Source organism: Sapajus apella, unplaced genomic scaffold, assembly GCF_009761245.1.
Source record: "Sapajus apella isolate SASKATOON/1434 unplaced genomic scaffold, GSC_monkey_1.0 scaffold3, whole genome shotgun sequence".
Lineage (NCBI taxonomy): Eukaryota > Metazoa > Chordata > Mammalia > Primates > Cebidae > Sapajus > Sapajus apella.
This window is the reverse complement of record NW_022436943.1, coordinates 9,454,383-9,472,804: the sequence shown is the minus strand read 5'-3', so window position 1 is coordinate 9,472,804 and position 18,422 is coordinate 9,454,383. Positions and strand designations below refer to the sequence as shown.

At 36.1% G+C, this 18,422-nt stretch overlaps 1 protein-coding gene across 3 annotated transcripts in view; it reads left to right on the top strand.

Moving 5' to 3' along the window:
- SLC26A7 (solute carrier family 26 member 7) overlaps nucleotides 1-18,422 on the top strand; it is a 193,189-nt gene that overhangs the window by 80,953 nt on the left and 93,814 nt on the right. For all 3 annotated transcript variants that reach the window (XM_032249456.1, XM_032249457.1, XM_032249452.1), the window contains exons 3-4: nucleotides 8,095-8,205; nucleotides 13,877-14,049. In XM_032249456.1, the coding sequence (XP_032105347.1) occupies nucleotides 8,095-8,205; nucleotides 13,877-14,049 (284 nt within the window). The remainder of the gene's footprint in view (nucleotides 1-8,094; nucleotides 8,206-13,876; nucleotides 14,050-18,422) is intronic.

The following is an 18,422-nucleotide window of genomic DNA, read 5'->3' as shown; positions in this document are numbered from 1 at the left end:
AACAGTGTAAAAGTGTACCTATTTCTCCACATCCTCTTGAGCATCTGTTTTCTCCAGATTTTTTAATGATTGCCATTCTAACCAACATGAGACGGTATCTCAATGTGGTTTTGATTTGAATTTTTCTAATAATCAGTGATGATGAGCATTTTTTGTTTGTTGGCCTCATATATGTCTTCTTTTGAAAAGTGTCTGTTCATATCCTTCGCCTCTATTTTGGCTTTTGTTGCCAATGCTTTTGGTGTTTTAGTTATAAAGTCCTTGCCTATGCCTATGTCCTGAATGGTTTTGCCTAGGTTTTCTTCTAGGGTTTTTATGGTGTTAGGTCTTATGTTTAAGTCTTTAATCCACCTGGAGTTAATTTTAGTGTAAGGTGTCAGGGAGGGGTCCAGTTTCTGCTTTCTGCACACTGCTAGTTTCCCAACACCATTTATTAAACAGGGAATCCTTTCTCCATTGCTTGTCTCTGTCAGGTTTGTCGAAGATCAGATGGTTGTAGATGTGTGGCATTGCCTCCAGGGCCTCTGTTCTGTTCCATTGGTCTATATGTCTGTTTTGGTACCAGTACCATGCTGTTTTGATTACTGTAGCCTTGTAGTATAGTTTGAACTCAGGTAGCGTGGTGTCTCCGGCTTTGTTCTTTTTGCTTAGGATTGTCTTGGCTACGTGGGCTCTCTTTTGGTTCCATATGAAGTTTAAGGTGGTTTTTTCTAGTTCTGTGGAGAAAGTCATTGGTAGCTTGATGGGGATAGCCTTGAATCTATAAATTACTTTGGGCAGTATGGCCATGTTCACGATATTGATTCTTCCTAACCATGAGCATGGAATGTTTCTCCATCTGTTTGTGTCCTCTCTTATTTTATTGAGCAGTGGTTTGTAGTTCTCCTTGAAGAGGTCCTTTACATCCTTTGTTAGTTGTATTCCTGGGCATTTTATTCTCTTTGTAGCAATTGTGAATGGGAGTTCGCACTTGATTTGGCTCTCTGTTAGTCTGTTACTGCTGTATAGGAATGCTTGTGATTTCTGCACATTGATTTTGTATCCTGAGACTTTGTTGAAGTTGTTTATCAGTTTCAGGAGATTTTGGGCTGCAATGATAGGGTCTTCTAAATATACAATTGTGTCATCTGCAAGTAGAGACAATTTGACTTCCTCTTTTCCTAATTGAATATACTTTTTTTTCTTGCCTAATTGCTCTGGCTAGAACTTCCAATAGTATATTGAATAGGAGTGGTGACAAAGGGCATCCTTGTCTAGTGCTGGATTTCAAAGGGAATGCTTCCAGTTTTTGCCCATTCAGTATGGTATTGGCTGTAGGTTTGTTGGAAATAGCTTTTATTGTTTCGAGATATGCTCCTTTGATATCTAGTTTATTGAGAGTTTTTAGCATAAAGGGATGTTGAATTTTGTCAAAGGCCTTCTCTGCATCTATTGAGATAATCATGCAGTTTTTGTCTTTGGTTCTGTTTATGTGGTGAATTACGTTTATAGGCTTGTGCATGTTGAACCAACCTTGCATCTCTGGAATGAAGCCTACTTGATGGTGATGGATAAGCTTTTTGATGTGCTGTTGCAATCAGTTTGCCTGTATTTTATTGAAGATTTTTGCATCTATGTTCATCATGGATATTGGCCTGAATTTTTCTTTTTTCTTTAAGTCTCTGCCGGGTTTGGGTATCAGGATGATGTTGGTCTAATAAAATGATTTGAGAAGGATTCCCTCGTTTTGTATTGTTTGCAATAGTTTCAGAAGGAATGGTACCAGCTCCTCTTTGTACATCTGGTAGAAATCAGCTGTGAACCCGTCAAGACCTGGATTTTTTTTTTTTTTTTGGTTGGTAGGCTATTAATTGCGCCTCAACTTCAGCCCTTGTTATTGGTCTATTCAAGGTTTCAACTTCTTCCTAGTTTAGGCTTGGGAGGCTGCAAGTATCCAGGAATTTATCCATTTCCTCTAGGTTTACTGGTTTATGTGCATAGAGTTGTAGTAATCTCTGATAGTAGTTTGTATTTCTGTGGAATTCGTGGTGATATCCCCTTTATCGTTTTTTATTGCACCTATTTGATTCTTCTCCCTTGTTTTTTAATTAATCTGGCTAGTGGTGTGTCTATTTTGTTGATCTTTTCAAAAAACCAGCTCCTGGATTTATTGATTTTTTGAAGGGTTTTTCGTGTCTGTATCTCCTTCAGTTCTGCTCTGATCTTAGTTATTACTTGTCTTCTGCTAGCTTTTGAGTTTTTAAAATCTTGCTCCTATAGCTCTTTCAATTTTGATGATAAGGTGTAGATTTTAGATCTTTCCTTGCTTCTCAGGTGGGCATTTTTTGCTATAAATTTCCCTCTAGACACTGCTTTAAATGTGTCCAAGAGATTCTAGTACATTGTGTCTTCTTTCTCATTGGTTTCGAAGCACACGTTTATTTTTGCCTTCATTTCATTGTTTATCCAGTCCACATTCAGGAGCCAGTTGTTCAGTTTCAATGAAGTTTTGCAGTTCTGAGTTAGTTTCTTAATTCTGAGTTCTAATTTGATTGCACTCGGGTCTGAGAGACTGTTTGTTACAATTTCCGTTCTTTTGCATTTACTGAAGAGTGATTTACTTCCAATTATGTGGTCAGTTTTAGAGTAGGTCCAATGTGGTGCTGAGAAGAATGTATATTCTATGGATTTGGGGTGGAGAGTTCTGTAGATGTATATTAGGTCTGCTCAGTCCAGATCTGAGTTCAAGTCCTGGATGTTCTTGTTAATTTTCTGTCTCGTTGATCTGTCTAATATTGACAGTAGAGTGTTAAAGTCTCCCACTAACATTGTGTGGGAGTCTAAGTCTCTTTGTAGGTCGTTAAGAACTTGCTTTATGTATCTAGGTGCTCCTGTTGGGTGCATATATATTTAGGATTGTTAGCTCTTCTTGTTACATTGATCCTTTTACCATTATGTAACGTCCTTATTTGTCTCTTTTGATCTTTGTTGGTTTAAAGTCCATTTTATCAGAGACTAGGGTTGCAACACCTGCTTTTTTTTGCTCTCCATTTGCTTGGTAAATCTTCCTCCTTCCATTTATTTTAAACCTATGTGTGTCCTTGCACATAAGATGGGTTTCCTGAATACAGCACACTGATGGGTCTTGACTTTTTATCCAATTTGCCAGTCTGTGTCTTTTGATTGGGACATTTATCCCATTTACATTTAAGGTTAATATTGTTATGTGTGAATTTGATCCTGTCATCTTGATGCTAGCTGGATGTTTTGCCAATTAGTTGACGCATTTTTTTGGTTTTGTCGATGGTCTTTACCATTTGGTACATTTTTGGAGTGGCTGGAACTGGTTGTTTCTTTCCTTGTTTAGTGCTTCTTTCAGGAGCTCTTGTAAGGCAGGCCTGGTGGTGACGAAATCTCTCAGTTGCTTGTCCATAAAGGATTTTCTTTCTCCTTTGCTTATGAAGCTTTGCTTGGCTGGATGTGAAATTCTAGGTTGAAAGTTCTTTTCTTGAAGGATATTGAATATTGGCCCTCACTCTCTTCTGGCTTGTAGTGTTTCTGCTGAGAGATCCACTGTGAGTCTGATGGGCTTCCCTTTGTGGGTTATCCGACCTTTCTCTCTGGCTGCCCTTAGCATTTTCTCCTTCATTTCAACCCTGGTGACTCGGACAATTAGGTACCTTGGGGTTTGCTCTTCTTGAAGAATATCTTTGTGGTGTTCTCTGTATTTCCTGGACTTGAATGGTGGCCTGGCTTGTTAGGTTGGGGAAGTTCTCCTGGATAATATCCTGAAGAGTGTTTTTCAGCTTAGATTCATTCTCTTTCTCACCTTTGATAGGCACACCTATCAAACGTAGATTAGCTCTTTCCACATAATCCCATATTTCTTGGAGGCTTTGTTCATTTCTTTTCACTCTTTTTTCTCTAATCTTGCCTTCTCGTTTTATTTCATTGAGTTGATCTTCGATATCTCATAGCCTTTCTTCTGCTTGGTTGATTTGGCTATTGAAACTTGTGTATGCTTCTCAAAGTTCTCGTGCTGCTTTTCAGCTCCGTCAAGTTGTTTATATTCTTCTCTGAGCTGTTTATTCTAGTTAGCATGTCATGTAACCTTTTTTCTAGGTTATTAGTTTCTTTGCATTAGGTTAGCACATGTTCTTTTAGCTCCAAGATGTTTATTACCCACCTTCTGAAGTCTGTTTCTGTCAATTCATTAGATTCATTCTCCATCTATCCATCTCTAGCTGGTGAGGAGTTGTGATCCTTCGGCGGAGGAGGGGCGTTCTGGTTTTTGGTGTTTTCATTCTTTTTGGGCTGATTTTTTCCCACCTTAGTGGCTTTATCTACCTGTGATCTTTGTAGTTGGTGACTTTTGGATGGGGTCTTTGAGTGCACATCCTTTTTGTTGATGATGAAGTTATTTCTTTCTGTTTCTTACTTTTCCTTCTAACAGTCAGGCCCCTCTGCTGCAGGACTGCTTGGGGTCCACTCCAGACCCTGCTTGCCTGGGGATCACCCACGGGGGCTGCAGAACAGTAAGGGTTGCTGCCAGTTTCTTCTTCTGTTATCTTTGTCCCAAAAGGGTACCTGCCAGATATCAGCCTGAGCTCTCCTTTATGAGGTGTCTCTTTGTGTATAAGGGGGTTGGGAAGCTGCTTGAGGAGACAGTCTGTCCCTTATCGGAACTAAAGTGCTTTCCTGGGAGCTCTGTTGTTTCATGCAGAGACACTGGACAGGTACTTTTAAGTCTGCTGCAGCAGAACTCATAACTGCCTCTTTTCCCAGGTGCTTTGTCCTAGGAAGGTCATCTTTATTTATAAGTTCCTGTCATGCTGCTGCCTTTTTTCATAGATGCCCTGCCCTGCACAGGGTAGTTTAGTCACAGTCTGCCAGCAGAGGCATTGCCGAGCTGCCTCAGGCTCTGCCCAGCTGCTGTGTGAACTGCCTCGGTAGTGGCGGACTGCCTTGGTATAGTGGTGGTCGCCCTTCCCCACACTGAGCTGGACCGTCCTGGGTCCAGCTGTGCTTGCTGCGAAACTCTCAATCCAGAGCGTTTCAGATTGCTTGTTTTGTGGGGGTGGTACCCATCGAGCCTGATTGCCTGGCTCCCTGTCTCTGCCCCCTCCCTTTCAGTTGAATGGGCAGCTCTGTCTCCCAGGTGTTCCAGGCACAAGTTGAAATGGCCGCCCAGACTTGTGTGAGTTTCTGTGTGCCAACATGGCACCAGCTGGAACTGCCGTGCTGAAAACTCTTGGTGCTTTTCAGCCTGGGAATCCCCTGGTCTGTGGGCAGTGAAAATTTGTTTGGAAATGTGGTGGGCACTCACCCTCTGCATTGTTCTTGCTGAGAACTGCACTCCGGAGATGTTCCTATTCAGCCATCTTGGATCCTCCCCTAAATATTTCAATTTTTGGATCTCTCCATTCATCCATCCCTCCCCTCATCTCCCTTTCTCGCTCTCTCTCTTTCCTCAGCCATCCACTTTTGTGACCCTTTAGCCTAATACTGTGTCTATTCCTTGATACTTTTGTTTTTGTTGCTTTTGCTGTTATCTAAACTAGATTAAGTTACAAGTATCTATCAGCATTTGCAGTATTTTTCCTCAAAATAATAGCATTAGAGAGTTCTAATTTTGCTCTTGTTTGAATTGAATGCCATGTTTTATTACAGAGAGAGTAGAGATAATTCTGCTAATTTGTTAGTGGGTCATTAAGATATTGACTATTTTGGGGGGACTTAACATATTTTGGCTTGTGTGAGTGTGTGTGTACGTGTGTGCACATGCGCATGTATAAGAAAGACTATGTATGCAGTTTATGAACCAGAATAATAAATCAATCTGAAAAAGGAAAGTTTATCCAGTGGTCTCTCCTTTTTTTGAGGTATGTATGTGGGAGATGGTCTTGGACCATGTAGTTCTTATTTAGTGGAAAGGATACTTGATGTTTGACAGTACTGTATGCATGAATTAGTTCCTTCCTGCTATGTTTTGGCCATTGTTCATTGCCACATTAACAGAGAAATGGATTTCCATTGAAGGTGAATAATATTGTTGTTTAAAGTAAAAGTTCAATATCAGTATAACAGGAGATAAAGGAAATGTCTACATGATTTCTGGTCTTCGAGGTTGTTCCAGTAGAATCTCATGACATAATATTTTGTATTTAATTTACAGGCCTAGAAATTGTTGAAAAATTAAATATATTTTACACAATGATTCCCATTTTAATTTGATAGGAGTGTGTAAAAACTGGGCAAATCCAGTTTTTAAACTAAGTTTGTTATGGACTTTATTTGGGATAAACACAGAGAGATGAGTGTTACTGTAATAAGGCAGGTAAATAAGCAAGAAGTAGCTATTCACAGGGTAAGAGAAGAGGACCCAGCTGCTTCCAGGTTTATGTTACATTTGTCTGTTGCAAGCAGAGCAGCCAAATGGGTCTACCTCTGAACAATTTTGATCCTGTCAGTATTGACCACATTTATCAGAATGTCATGTCCATATGATTAATCTAAGGAGCTTTTGCTAAATATGCTTTTCTTCCCCACCACTGATCCAGTCAATCTGTCTGATCTTGTAAAATGTGGGCTACATTTTTTTCTTACTCAGAAACACTCTGCATTTCTGTCTCTTAATAGATAACTCTTATCAGGTAGCTTATTCTGAAAAGTGGATGAGAAAAGTTGTTTTCTAGCTTTCCATATGGCTGATGTAAACACAATATAGTTTACAAAGTTCCTTACACTAAAAATGCCAAAACGTGCTTCTTGGTAGAGGTGGGGAAATATTTAGCCTGTCAGTGCTAACACAGCTTCAAGACTTGCCCCTTTACACCATCCTTTCTATCTCTCACCGTGGCTTTATGAAATTCTAGAAGAGCCTCTGCCATTGACACTTCTATGATCACTTTCATTGTACTTTCACCACACTGTAGGAATACATTGCCAGCAAACAAGCAACCCAGAGGGTTTCAAAAAGAAGAAAGGAATGGTCACTGGTTGACTTTTCATGTATTTTAATTGTAGCTAAAATGTCTTTTACTGCTTCAAAAATATCTGAAACATAACTATGGAGTTTATTAAAAAGGGAATTTAATTTAATTTAAAAATGGTAAATCTCAAAAGTAAAAATTATTGCTATTAGAATCAGACAGCCAGGCTTTATAGTGTGAATAATTATCTGGCCCCATATTCAGAGACTCTAGAATTTAAAGCCTCCTTCATCCTCAAGTCTCTTAATAACATGTAAAGTCCTTCATGCACAGTTTTACTGATACATTTGAATGAATTTGTCATTCCAAGGACCAGCCACAACCCGATAATTTTATGAACCCATACTCATAGATATTTTGATCACCTTTAAACCACCAGGAGTCATTTAGACATGTCTAAGAAAATTTTCTATGTGTGTGTATCATATCTACTACGTAGGCAGTAATATCTACAAGGAATAAAAATTAACAGTTATGAATTATTTCTTTCTTACTCTTTGAATAAGAAAAGTTGCTTTTTTTTCCACTCTAAGAAACAGTACCTGAAATACAGGCCAGGGTCCAGTGAGTTGGGAAGCACATAGGTTTATGCGTCAGCCCTACCACTGAGACACATATTCTCAGGCTGGCTGTGCTGCTAGCCAACCAGCCAATGTTGAGTATGCGTCCTTTTTGCTCAGCCCTAGTTCACATTCCATTTCAGGCTTCTCATCTGTTAGAGTAAAGCTACTAATCTCATCTATCTTACAGATGCTATTGTGCAAATAAAATTATACATGTGAAATTCTTCTAAAATTTTTAGTGTGCCTGGAGGTATTTTGCAACGTTACTATCAAACCTAGCATTTAACAGAAAGACACTCTGAAGACCACTATTTTCTTGTGGACATCTCTGCAATTAAGGGAAAAAGCATTAGTCCAAAAATAATGGTTTTTGGAATTATAACGATGAACTAAGGACTGAATTTTTTCCTATTTAGGGCAATAACGCTAGTCTCTTGTTGAGCAAGTAGAATAAAGTATGATTCATTTTGTCTGTAAGTAAACCTATACGTATTCTATTGCGTAATAGATTGTGTCTTGGGGTTCTAAGGTGGTTCTAATTACCCCAGTCTTCTTCACAGGATTGGCCTTTGCTGTTCTCTCATCTGTGCACCCAGTGTTTGGTTTATATGGGTCTCTGTTTCCTGCCATCATTTATGCCATATTTGGAATGGGACGTCATGTTGCCACAGGTAATGATTCCTATGTTTATGCTTCTAATGTTACTTGTGAAAGAGACTCAATGAGTATTACTGATTACATATCTATAGCAGTGTTAACATCACTGATGAAAACCTCAGAAAATATAAGAGCAAGATATTTACTTTCCATGCACCAGATAATAAATATACACTGTGATTTATTGCTATATTACTATATAGCCAAGGTTATTGCTAAGGATTCTTTGCATTTTTGAGTTGCAAAGATTCCACAAAAGGAGAGAAATGATCTGAAATTACAATGAAATGAGAGAAAGTAAGCACTTGGGAGAAAAAAGAAGACTATATAAAATTTAGCTACTCAAAAAACAGTAAAAAATATTTTACATGTATTTGATATGCAAACTAAATGATTTTTTAGGTTTATTTTAGGCTAGCTTATACAATGCTATTTACTTGATATAACTCTTACCTTACCTAGCTCTATAGTACCAAATAAAATATGAAGGGTGATTTGGTATTAGATAAAGCTGAGTATTTTGCCTTATTTGTTGTTTTGCTATCTACATGGTCTTAGGCAAAATGTTAAACTCCATTGCTGCTTTCTTGATAGCAAAATTACCTTCCAAATTCTAATGATTATAGTGAGAACTAGATAATTGATGTGTAGTGTCTAATTTAGTACTTGCTACATAATAGGATTTAATAAAGTTAGCTATTATTATTACAAAAATAGTATCTTAGTCTTAACTATTAAAGAAATAATAAAATAATTTTAACTAGCAATATCTATAGAGGCATTTCTATTTATTTTGGGATTATATGATCTCAGCCTCTAAGTAATAACATTTTGTGACCATTTCTTCAATGGTCAGCTTGTGTTATTGGTTGCACCTGTTTTCTATTGCTGCTGTAACAGATTACCATGAGCTCAGTGCTTAAAACAAGATAAAGGTATTATTTTACAGTTCTGGAGCCCAGAAGTCTGAAATGATACTCACAGGACTAAAACTGAGGTGTCAGCGGGACTGCATTCCTTTCTTGGAGGCTCTAGGAGACAATCCATTGTCTTGACTTTCCTAGTTTCCAGAGGCTTCCTGTATTCTTTGGCTCATGGACATTTCAGCCATGTTCAAAGCCAGCATTATCGTATCTTCAATTCTCTCTGGCTCTAATCTTTTGCCTCCATTTTCCATATTTAAAGGACCCTTGTGATTACACTGGGCACACTTGGATAATCCAGGATGCTCTCCTTTTTTAAAGATCAGCTGCTTATTACTTTAATTTCATCTGCAATGTTAATTTTCTCTTACCATATAGCACAATATATTCACAGGTTCTGGGGATTAGAATGTGAACATATTTGAGAGGTCATAATTCTGCCTACCAAACTGATACATATATTTTCTTGTAATATAACATTTTACTTATGTAGATTTGGCTTTTTATATCAATTGATTTTATGAGGGAAGGAACAATACTTATCAATCACTTACAACATTGCTGCCTAAAGTGTGGCTCATGAACCAGCAGGTTCAGCATTATGTGGGAACTTGTTAGAAGTGCAAAGCCTTTATTTCCACCACAGGGCTACTGAATTAGACTCAGCATTTTTATAAGTTCACTAGGTTTTATTTACACATGTAATCTGTATGTAATATAGTATATATATATATATTTATATTTATATGTTTATGCATATTTGTGTATGTATATATTTAAATTTGAGAACCATGGATGTTGTATTTTTTAGGTGCTTTATTAGAAGCTTTCCTTATGTTATTTTATTTTGTTTTAGCACAAGCCTTTTAAATAGACATTATTACCTTTACATTGCTGGTGACACTAAAATTCAGCAAGTTTCTGTGAGATCACAGATTAAAAGTCACAGATGCTTGGATTACAACCAGATGTGACCAAGTCTGATGCCCAAGCTTTTAACTTTACAACCCACTGTTCAAGAATAAGCTTTTCTTATTTGTATTGATGCAAAAAAGAGAAAAGCACAATAATTAATTATAAATTATTAAAGCCTATTTTTTCAATTAACTTACTCCCTAATTTCATAATGATTTTTTTCATTTTCAAAACATTTAAATATATCCTTAGTAATGAAAAAGATTGTTTTAATGCTGACCCCTAAAGATGTTTTCCCTGTTAAACACAAATAAGAGAAAAGTCAAAAGAAATTTGTCCAATACACCATAATTGCTATAGAAAACAAAAATACACAATTTGAATATACTTGAATATGCACACAAAATGTTCAAATGTCCTAAGAAATCACTATAAATATTTTACAGATATTTCACTGCATGATTTTGAAATTACTATTTACATAAGACTCTGTATTTAACAAATTATTAACAGCTATCAGATTCATATAGTCTACTTAATAAATAATATGCGTTTAAAAATACATATAATTTACAGCCTTAAGTGCAGTCATTCAACATTAAAGCCAAAGGCTAATTCTGATTTCCCTTCTGTTAAGTCGAATGGGCTACCACACAATAAATGCTAGAGACATTTTATTTCTACATTTGTACTTCACCAAAGACAGAGCCAGCTGGGGCTTTTAATTTGTTTTTTATACTAGTATTTAGAATTCCTTGGCATAGTAAAAATAAAATGATCATTTTCGCTTATTATGCAACATATATATGTCAAGGAAAATAGACAAACTATTTTTTGACCTTCAGTTAATCTTGGACATGGGGACTGAGTGTCACAAAAAAATTCCTGCAAATTAATATATAGAACATACTTCTCTTTTTAATAATTTAATTTTGATGTATATGCATATAGAGGTATTCCCACTTCCACACTATTATTAAGATATTGATGCTACTTTCATGAAGAAAAATCACTTTATTTGGGATTTTACCTTCAATTTAGGTGGCCGGAGTGCAATCCTGACTTACTAAATGCAATAATTAATTATGCTTGAGGCATCTTTAAAAGTAAACAATTCATAAAATCAGAGTATAAAGACATGAAACATACTGTTTTGTTCAATAATGTGAACTTTCTTATTTTAATTTAAAACATATATATTTTTAAAAGGAATAAATCAGTTGATTACTTTTTGTGGCTTGCAAAGAACGTATCTTGGAATAAATATGCAACAATAAAAAACCTGGGTATTAATCTAATGAAAACAGCATTGTAGAAGAGAACCAATATGTGACAATTGGTGGATCTTAATTTTTCTCTAAATCAGAGAAATTTATTTAAAGAGCAAAGTTTCTTTGATAATTTAGAGAGGATAATGTGAAGACTGTATAAAGTACTCTTCAGAAGAAAAAAAAATAAACAATTATTTACTGATGGATTACAATATGATAGGACTTGAGATAGTATTTTCTAAAATATGAAATCTCATTTATTCTCTACCAAAATTTTGTAACTAGATTAATTTTATCATCATTTTACAAATAAGGAAGCTGAGAGAGGTTAGGTAACTTGACCAAGATCACAGGCTCATATTAAGTAGAACTGGGATTTGAACTTGGGTCTGTTTAACTTTAGGGCTCATATTCACCTCCTATGAGACCCTGTGACCCACAGTACTGTTGAGCTACCAGATAGATGTAGTGGTATCTAAGGGTACCACTAATAGGCTGAGAGCCTAACCAGGGTAAAAAGTGGAGCAAAGGAGGCAATGGTAGAGAATTAATAGGGAGGAGACCAAGACAAAGGCAAGACCTGTACCCATTGCTGGAAGTCCTCTCCCTGGAGATGTTCTTGAAATATGACTCACATGCAGGTGAAGTTTCCTTTTCTTCCCCTAGCAAAGCCTTTTAGATGGCTCTTTCTCTTTTACCATTTGATTTCCTCCCATCTTCCTCCAAATCCCAGGAAACCAGGCTTAAAATAAAACATTAACTTGTCTATATGTTTTTAAAAATTCTGTAGTCATTTGTTCGGTGGCTTTTGTACAAAACATTTAGCTCTGTACTCTAAGAGATTTAAACACCAAAAGACACATTCCTTTACTCTCAGAAGTATTTGATTTGATCTCTGGAGCACTGTGTTGTAATATACCCTCAGAAATATATCCTATCAAGATCACATTCTATGGTGAATGTTCTCTACTTGGTATTTCTCATCTTTGGTGCTAGAATCTTATTTCTAATAATCAGGCATACTATGTTAGTTTCTCAATGTACTCTTAATTTAGTACTTTATGATAAAGACAATGGTCATGATTTATTGATGATTTATTGAGAATGACTTAGCTCACTAAGAGAATGTTATTCAATCTGCTGTATATATTTACGTACTACCAACTCTATGGAACAGAGAAAAACATACAATGATAGACCATAACAAAGCATTCTAACTTTAGTCTTATTAATAATTATATGAATAGCTACCATTTATCAGATGTTAACTACATGTCACCTTCTGTGATATGCCCTATATTACATTATTTAATCTAAGCCTTGTAACAATCCCATTGGGTGAGGAATACTGTTTACAGACAAAAAGATTGAGGTGACAGTTCTGGGATTCTAAGCCAGGTTTTTTGGAGGTTACAATCACCATGTTGTTCTGAATCCATGGCAGGTACTACCTCTCTATCTAGTAAGACCAAGGATTGCCTGTGTCGAAGTTCCATTGAGACCTGTTTCTGTTTGACTCGTGTCTCTCTTGCCTTATGCTGCTGCCTGCATGGTTGTATTGGGATGTCTACGTGTTGAACAGGCCCTTTTCACAAAGTCTCACCTATGACCTGAAGCAAAGTAAGATCTTTAAGTAGTAATGAGGGTAAATGTTTGCACAGTGCTGCAGTTTGTTTCTATAACCCAAATTTGCCAACCCCTCTCTGTGAGAATCAGCATTTCCATGTTCAGAAGGCTGCATTCTCAGCATGCTGTGCCAAGATGAGAGGCTTCAGAACTCTTGGCAGGAGGAGGGGAACACACTGAAAATGGTCCCACACATGTGCAAGGCCATGGCAATTCTTGAGAAATACCACCAAGCCTTATCTCACAACAGAAGACAGAAATGGTATATTTAATTATTTTATGGGCCATGGTATGTTGCTATACAATAATAAAAATATACTATGCTATGAAACCACAGAGGGTGGAAAGATTAAGTCTAGTTGGGAGGATCTGGGATGATCCTTATTAGATATGGGATTTGAACCAGACCTTGAAAGACCAGTATGATTTGCACAGGTAGAATGAAGAAGCAAGCATTTCACAGAAAAAGCTGAATTTACTGAGGTCTTTATACCTATCATCTCATTTATACTACCTTTAAACCCTGAAATGTAGGTATTATTACTCCCATTTTATGGAGGAGATGATTTATATCTATTGTAAAGTGCTTTAGGTCACATTATTGGTAAATTGAGTGGTTGAATTCAAATCCAGGCCATAATCTTACTTCCTGTCCCAGGACATTCTTTATGCCAATCTGCAGAGAGGTGAGAAAATGTCTGACCCTGAGAGAATAGCAAAGAGATGAGTGGCTGTATGTTGGATGAATAAGCATATATGGAGGTAAGTTCCCATTTCATCCATGGAGCGAGACTAAGAGTGGAGAAGCAAGGGCACAGAGGAGAGGAGAGTGTAACAGCTCTGTTTGGTTTTATGATATGGCTTCAACTTTAACGGTGGAATCCCACAATTTTTATTGAGTCTTTTAATGGAATTACTAATAGAAGATTCCCCACACCACTTGGTTTCAGGCACCTTTGCCTTGACATCCTTAATATCAGCCAATGCCGTGGAAAGGATTGTCCCTCAGAACATCCAGAACCTCACCACACAGAGTAACACAAGTGTGCTGGGCTTATCCGACTTTGAAATGCAAAGGATCCGCGTTGCTGCAGCAGTTTCCTTCTTGGGAGGTGTGATTCAGGTAAGTGATACTGACACTTGAGCATAAGAAAAGGGAAATAGCAGCAAAGGGGAGGCAGTTGGTGTTTTATTTTGATTCTCGTTTATGAGTTTGTCTTTGCAGATGGATAAAACGCTAATGTGTTTTATCATTATGGAAATGCTGTCTAGAGTCATTACTCTATAAATGCCAGTTGAATGAATGAATTAGAATCAGTAAATTGAAGTTACAGAGAAACAGTTTTTGGTCTTTTAAGACTGAACTTTCTAAAAAATGTTTTAGAAAATGGAATGAGCTTCCTTGTAAGGCAATGAGGCAATCCTTCTGTCCACACAGTTGACTACGTTGTCACTGTAAGGGAATGTTACAGAAAAATTCCTGCAATGGGAAGGAGATATGACCAGATCTCTAGGGTCATTCCCAGTTTTCAGATTTTATGATGTTATTGCCTACATCAGAGTTATATTGCCTTCTAGCTATATGAAAAGGCCAGAAGAATTAAGGATGTAAAATGAAATGAGATTGGGAACTCATGTCTTTATAATGCTTGAGAGAAACAGACTATTTGAGTGGTAGCTCATTTGCTTAGGAGACTGACCAGGCTAGTGGGTCAGTATTTTCTATGGCTTGTATCTGAACTGTCATAAAATAAAAACTAGTTGCCTGACTACCCTGTAACATTTGGTTTATTTTTCCAACCATGGATGATGTCATCCTATTCTGAGGCTTGCACAGGTAGGCTTAGTGGCTTTTCCTCCTTGCCTGGCCTGTGTGAGGCTCTCTGAGATGTGTCATCTATCTCCATCTCAGAAATAATCAGCCCTGTGAACTGGTAGATTAAACATGGATACGTTGCCTTGGATTTGGCATGAGTTTTCGTTAATTTCTATTCACTTAAAATAAAAAATCTCTGTATTAACATTGCAAAGATAAGATTGCTTCTCTTTCTTGTCCCATTATTTTTTTCATTCATATTTCTCTTTGAATTTATGATTTTTACTAGAGTTGGACTTTCTCTTATTCTAAAAAGCATGAAACAAGTAGTTTTAGGTTATATAATACCGTATAGTATTAGGTATATATTAGAAGTAAAAATCTAAGATTATACCTAGTAGTAAGACCCAGTGACCTTCTGCTTAGTCTCATTTTAACCGTTTTCTGGAAGTTTCAAAAAAACATCAGGTATTCTGTTATTATCTAGTATATTTGGATTATGAATTAAAATGGTAACATATAAAAGTCAAAGCCAGGATTCTAATAACATAAAATATATATGTCTCATTTCCCCAAATGAAACTCCCTGAAATTATAAGAGCAAAGCAGGATATTATTAAAGATAATAAAAATAATTTTGTTTTCATGGCCTTTTATTACACGTAATATCTGATTCAGAGAGTTGCATGTTTTCTCTTAACTCCATCAAACATCTGCTTTTCTTCCTTTTTAGCTCTGGTTCTGGATATGTGACTTATGTTTTAGCCAGTTTTTAAGCAGATGACTGGACTTTATTTGACCTCCAAACTCATCTGTCCATTGTCAACTAGAAACTTAAAAGGGTTTTGGATCTTTGGGATTGAGGTTCTCAGTAATTTTTCCTTTGATTCCTTCAGATCTGAAATCCACCAGATCAAAGTATCCAGTTTCTACAAACATAAAAAGTGTGTGTTTGCCTGGTTTTATTTATTTATTTGTGTATTGTTTTGCTTTTGCTTGCATATTATTTATTTTCGGGTTGATTTTTTTTTTCCTCTGAAGGACCAGCTGTCAGAATTATTTAGGTTAATAAGATTATATTATTAAAGTATCTGAAACAATCATGTCTGATATGATGATTCACAGTTAGAAATGCTCTCAGCTGCAAGTAACAGAGAACTCTTCTATCGAAGGCTTACACCATAAAGATATTTATTGCTTCTTGTATTACAAGAAGTTATAGAAGTAAGTTCTTGAGGGGCATTGGTGTCTGGCAACATATTCAATTGATGAACTAATCTGCTTTCTGTTATTAGGTAATAAGGGCTCTGTGACTTCTTAGTGTGTTTCCTTTTTACCCTTCTTTGTAACTGACAAGTAAGCTTTTACCCCTAAAGTGTAGCTTTTATTTGCGTAATTTCCCCCCAAACAACTCTTTCTCCATTTCTTGACTTATATTCTTTAACATTATTTTAATGATTCTCTTATGTCTATCTCTTTCATTTTAACTTATGCAATTTTAGAAGAAAATATAGTACAGAACAATAAAGGAATTAGGGTGAAATTAAAATGTATACTTATGGCAAGCTGTCTTCATTATATAAACTTTCTGATTTTAGTTTGTTTGCTATTTGCCTTTTTTAAAATTTTGGCCCTTCTTCCGATGTTTTGTATGTCTATAATATTTTAGTTTGTTTTGTTTTCTTCTCTTTTTTTTTTTTTTTTTTTTTTTGAGACAGAGTCTCGTTTTTGTTGCTCAAGCTGGAGTGCAGTGTCGCGATCTTGGCTCATTGCCACCTCTGCCTCCTGGGGTCAAGCAATTCTCTTGCCTCAGCCTCCCAAGTAGCTGGGATTACAGGATGTGCCACCATGCCTGGCTAATTTTGTATTTTTAATAGAGACTGGGTTTCTCCATGTTGGTCAGGCTGGTCATGAACTCCCAACACAGGTGATCCTCCCACCTGGGCCTCCCAAAGTGTTGGTTTTACAGGTGTGAGCCTCTGCACCTGGCCTACTTTGTTTACTATGTAAGACATTATTTAGAGAACAAAGTTCTTGAGGGTAATTATAGTATCTTAACACATTTAAAGTCATCGTACCTAGCATAGAACTCTACATTTTGTGAATAGTCTGTTTATATTTGTCTAATTTTTCCATCAGAGTTTTAGATTTTTTTTTCTTCAAAATTTAAGAGTTCTTTATATATTATGGCTATTAGCCCTTTTTCTGTGATAGATGTTGCAAATATTTCCTCCTAATTTAGCAATTGTTCTTTGACATTATTTTACTATGCAAGTTAACAAGTTATGTAGTCAAATTTATCAGTCGTTTCTTTTACTGCCCATTGATTTTGAGTCAGTGTTAGCTTTTTTCAACACTGAGTTTATAGAGGAAATCACCCATTTTTTTTCTAGACTTCTGTGATTTAAGTTCATTTATTTCTTTTTATATATAGGTTCCTGATCATTGTGAAGTTTAAGCTTGTATATGGTGTGTGATACGGATGTAATTTTAATTTTTTTCTCAGTGGCTGCCTAGTTGTGCCAGCAACATTTATTAAAAAGCCCACCTTTACCTCCATGACTTAAGATGCCACCCTCTATGATTTCCAAAGGTACTTACATCAGTTTTGGGACTTTCTATGCTATTCTACTGTCTTTAAATCTATTCTCATGAAAGTAGCACCCTGTTTTACGAAGACCCTATAGAATGGTTTAATGTAAGGTAGGACTAACCAACCTTTGTGGTTTTAATTTTTATGTGTCTTCTTGGCTATTCTTGCAAGTTTGTTTTCCTTATGAATTTTAGCACTCACTTGCATAACTGTACAAAAAAAATCTTGCTTATATTTTAACTGGGGTTGTATTAAACTGACATCTTTATGATGTTGAGGTGTCCTGTTTAAGAACAGAGGGTGCCTTTCCTTTTGTTCAAATCAAATTTTGTGTCTTTCAGAGTGTTTTAAAATTTTCCTACTACGGGTTTTACACATTTTTGTCAAGTTTATTCCCAAGGATTTAATCTTCTTTGTTGCTATTATAAGTGGGGTTTTCTTTACCATTATATCCTCTGGCTGGTTATAGTTTGTGTCTTTGAAAGCTATTGATTTTTGTATGTAATTTTATATCCTGATATCTTACTTAATTCTTTTATTATTTGAATTAGTTTTAGTATTTATTAATTTGCTAGAATTTTTGAGAGATATTTTTACTTCTTCACAAACTCATATGACTGGTGATTTTTCTAGTCCAGTTGCATTGGATTTTGCAACCTCTATTACGACGTTAGATAATTGTGAAATAGTGGGCATTCTTGCCCTTTCATGAGCTTACTTAAAATGCCATTAACCTCTCCACAAATTATAATGCAGTCCTCATGAAAAGTTTCTATGTTTTGTCATGTTAAGAAATTATATATTGTGTTCTATTTTTGTGTTTTTAATAGAAACTAGAAAAAATGTTGAACACTGCTGAAGCTTTTTCAGCATCTATAGAAATAATCTTACTTTTTTTCTCTCAAAACTACTATGTATTATATCAATTGGTTTCCCAATATTGAATTCAATTTTAAAGTGCAAGAATAAATACCAGTAGGTCATGGTCTATTTTATTCTTAATGTGGTGTTGGATTATGTTTATTAATTTTCTTCAGTATTTTGCATCAGTTTTCTTCAGTGGGACTGGGCTGTAGTTTTCTGTCTT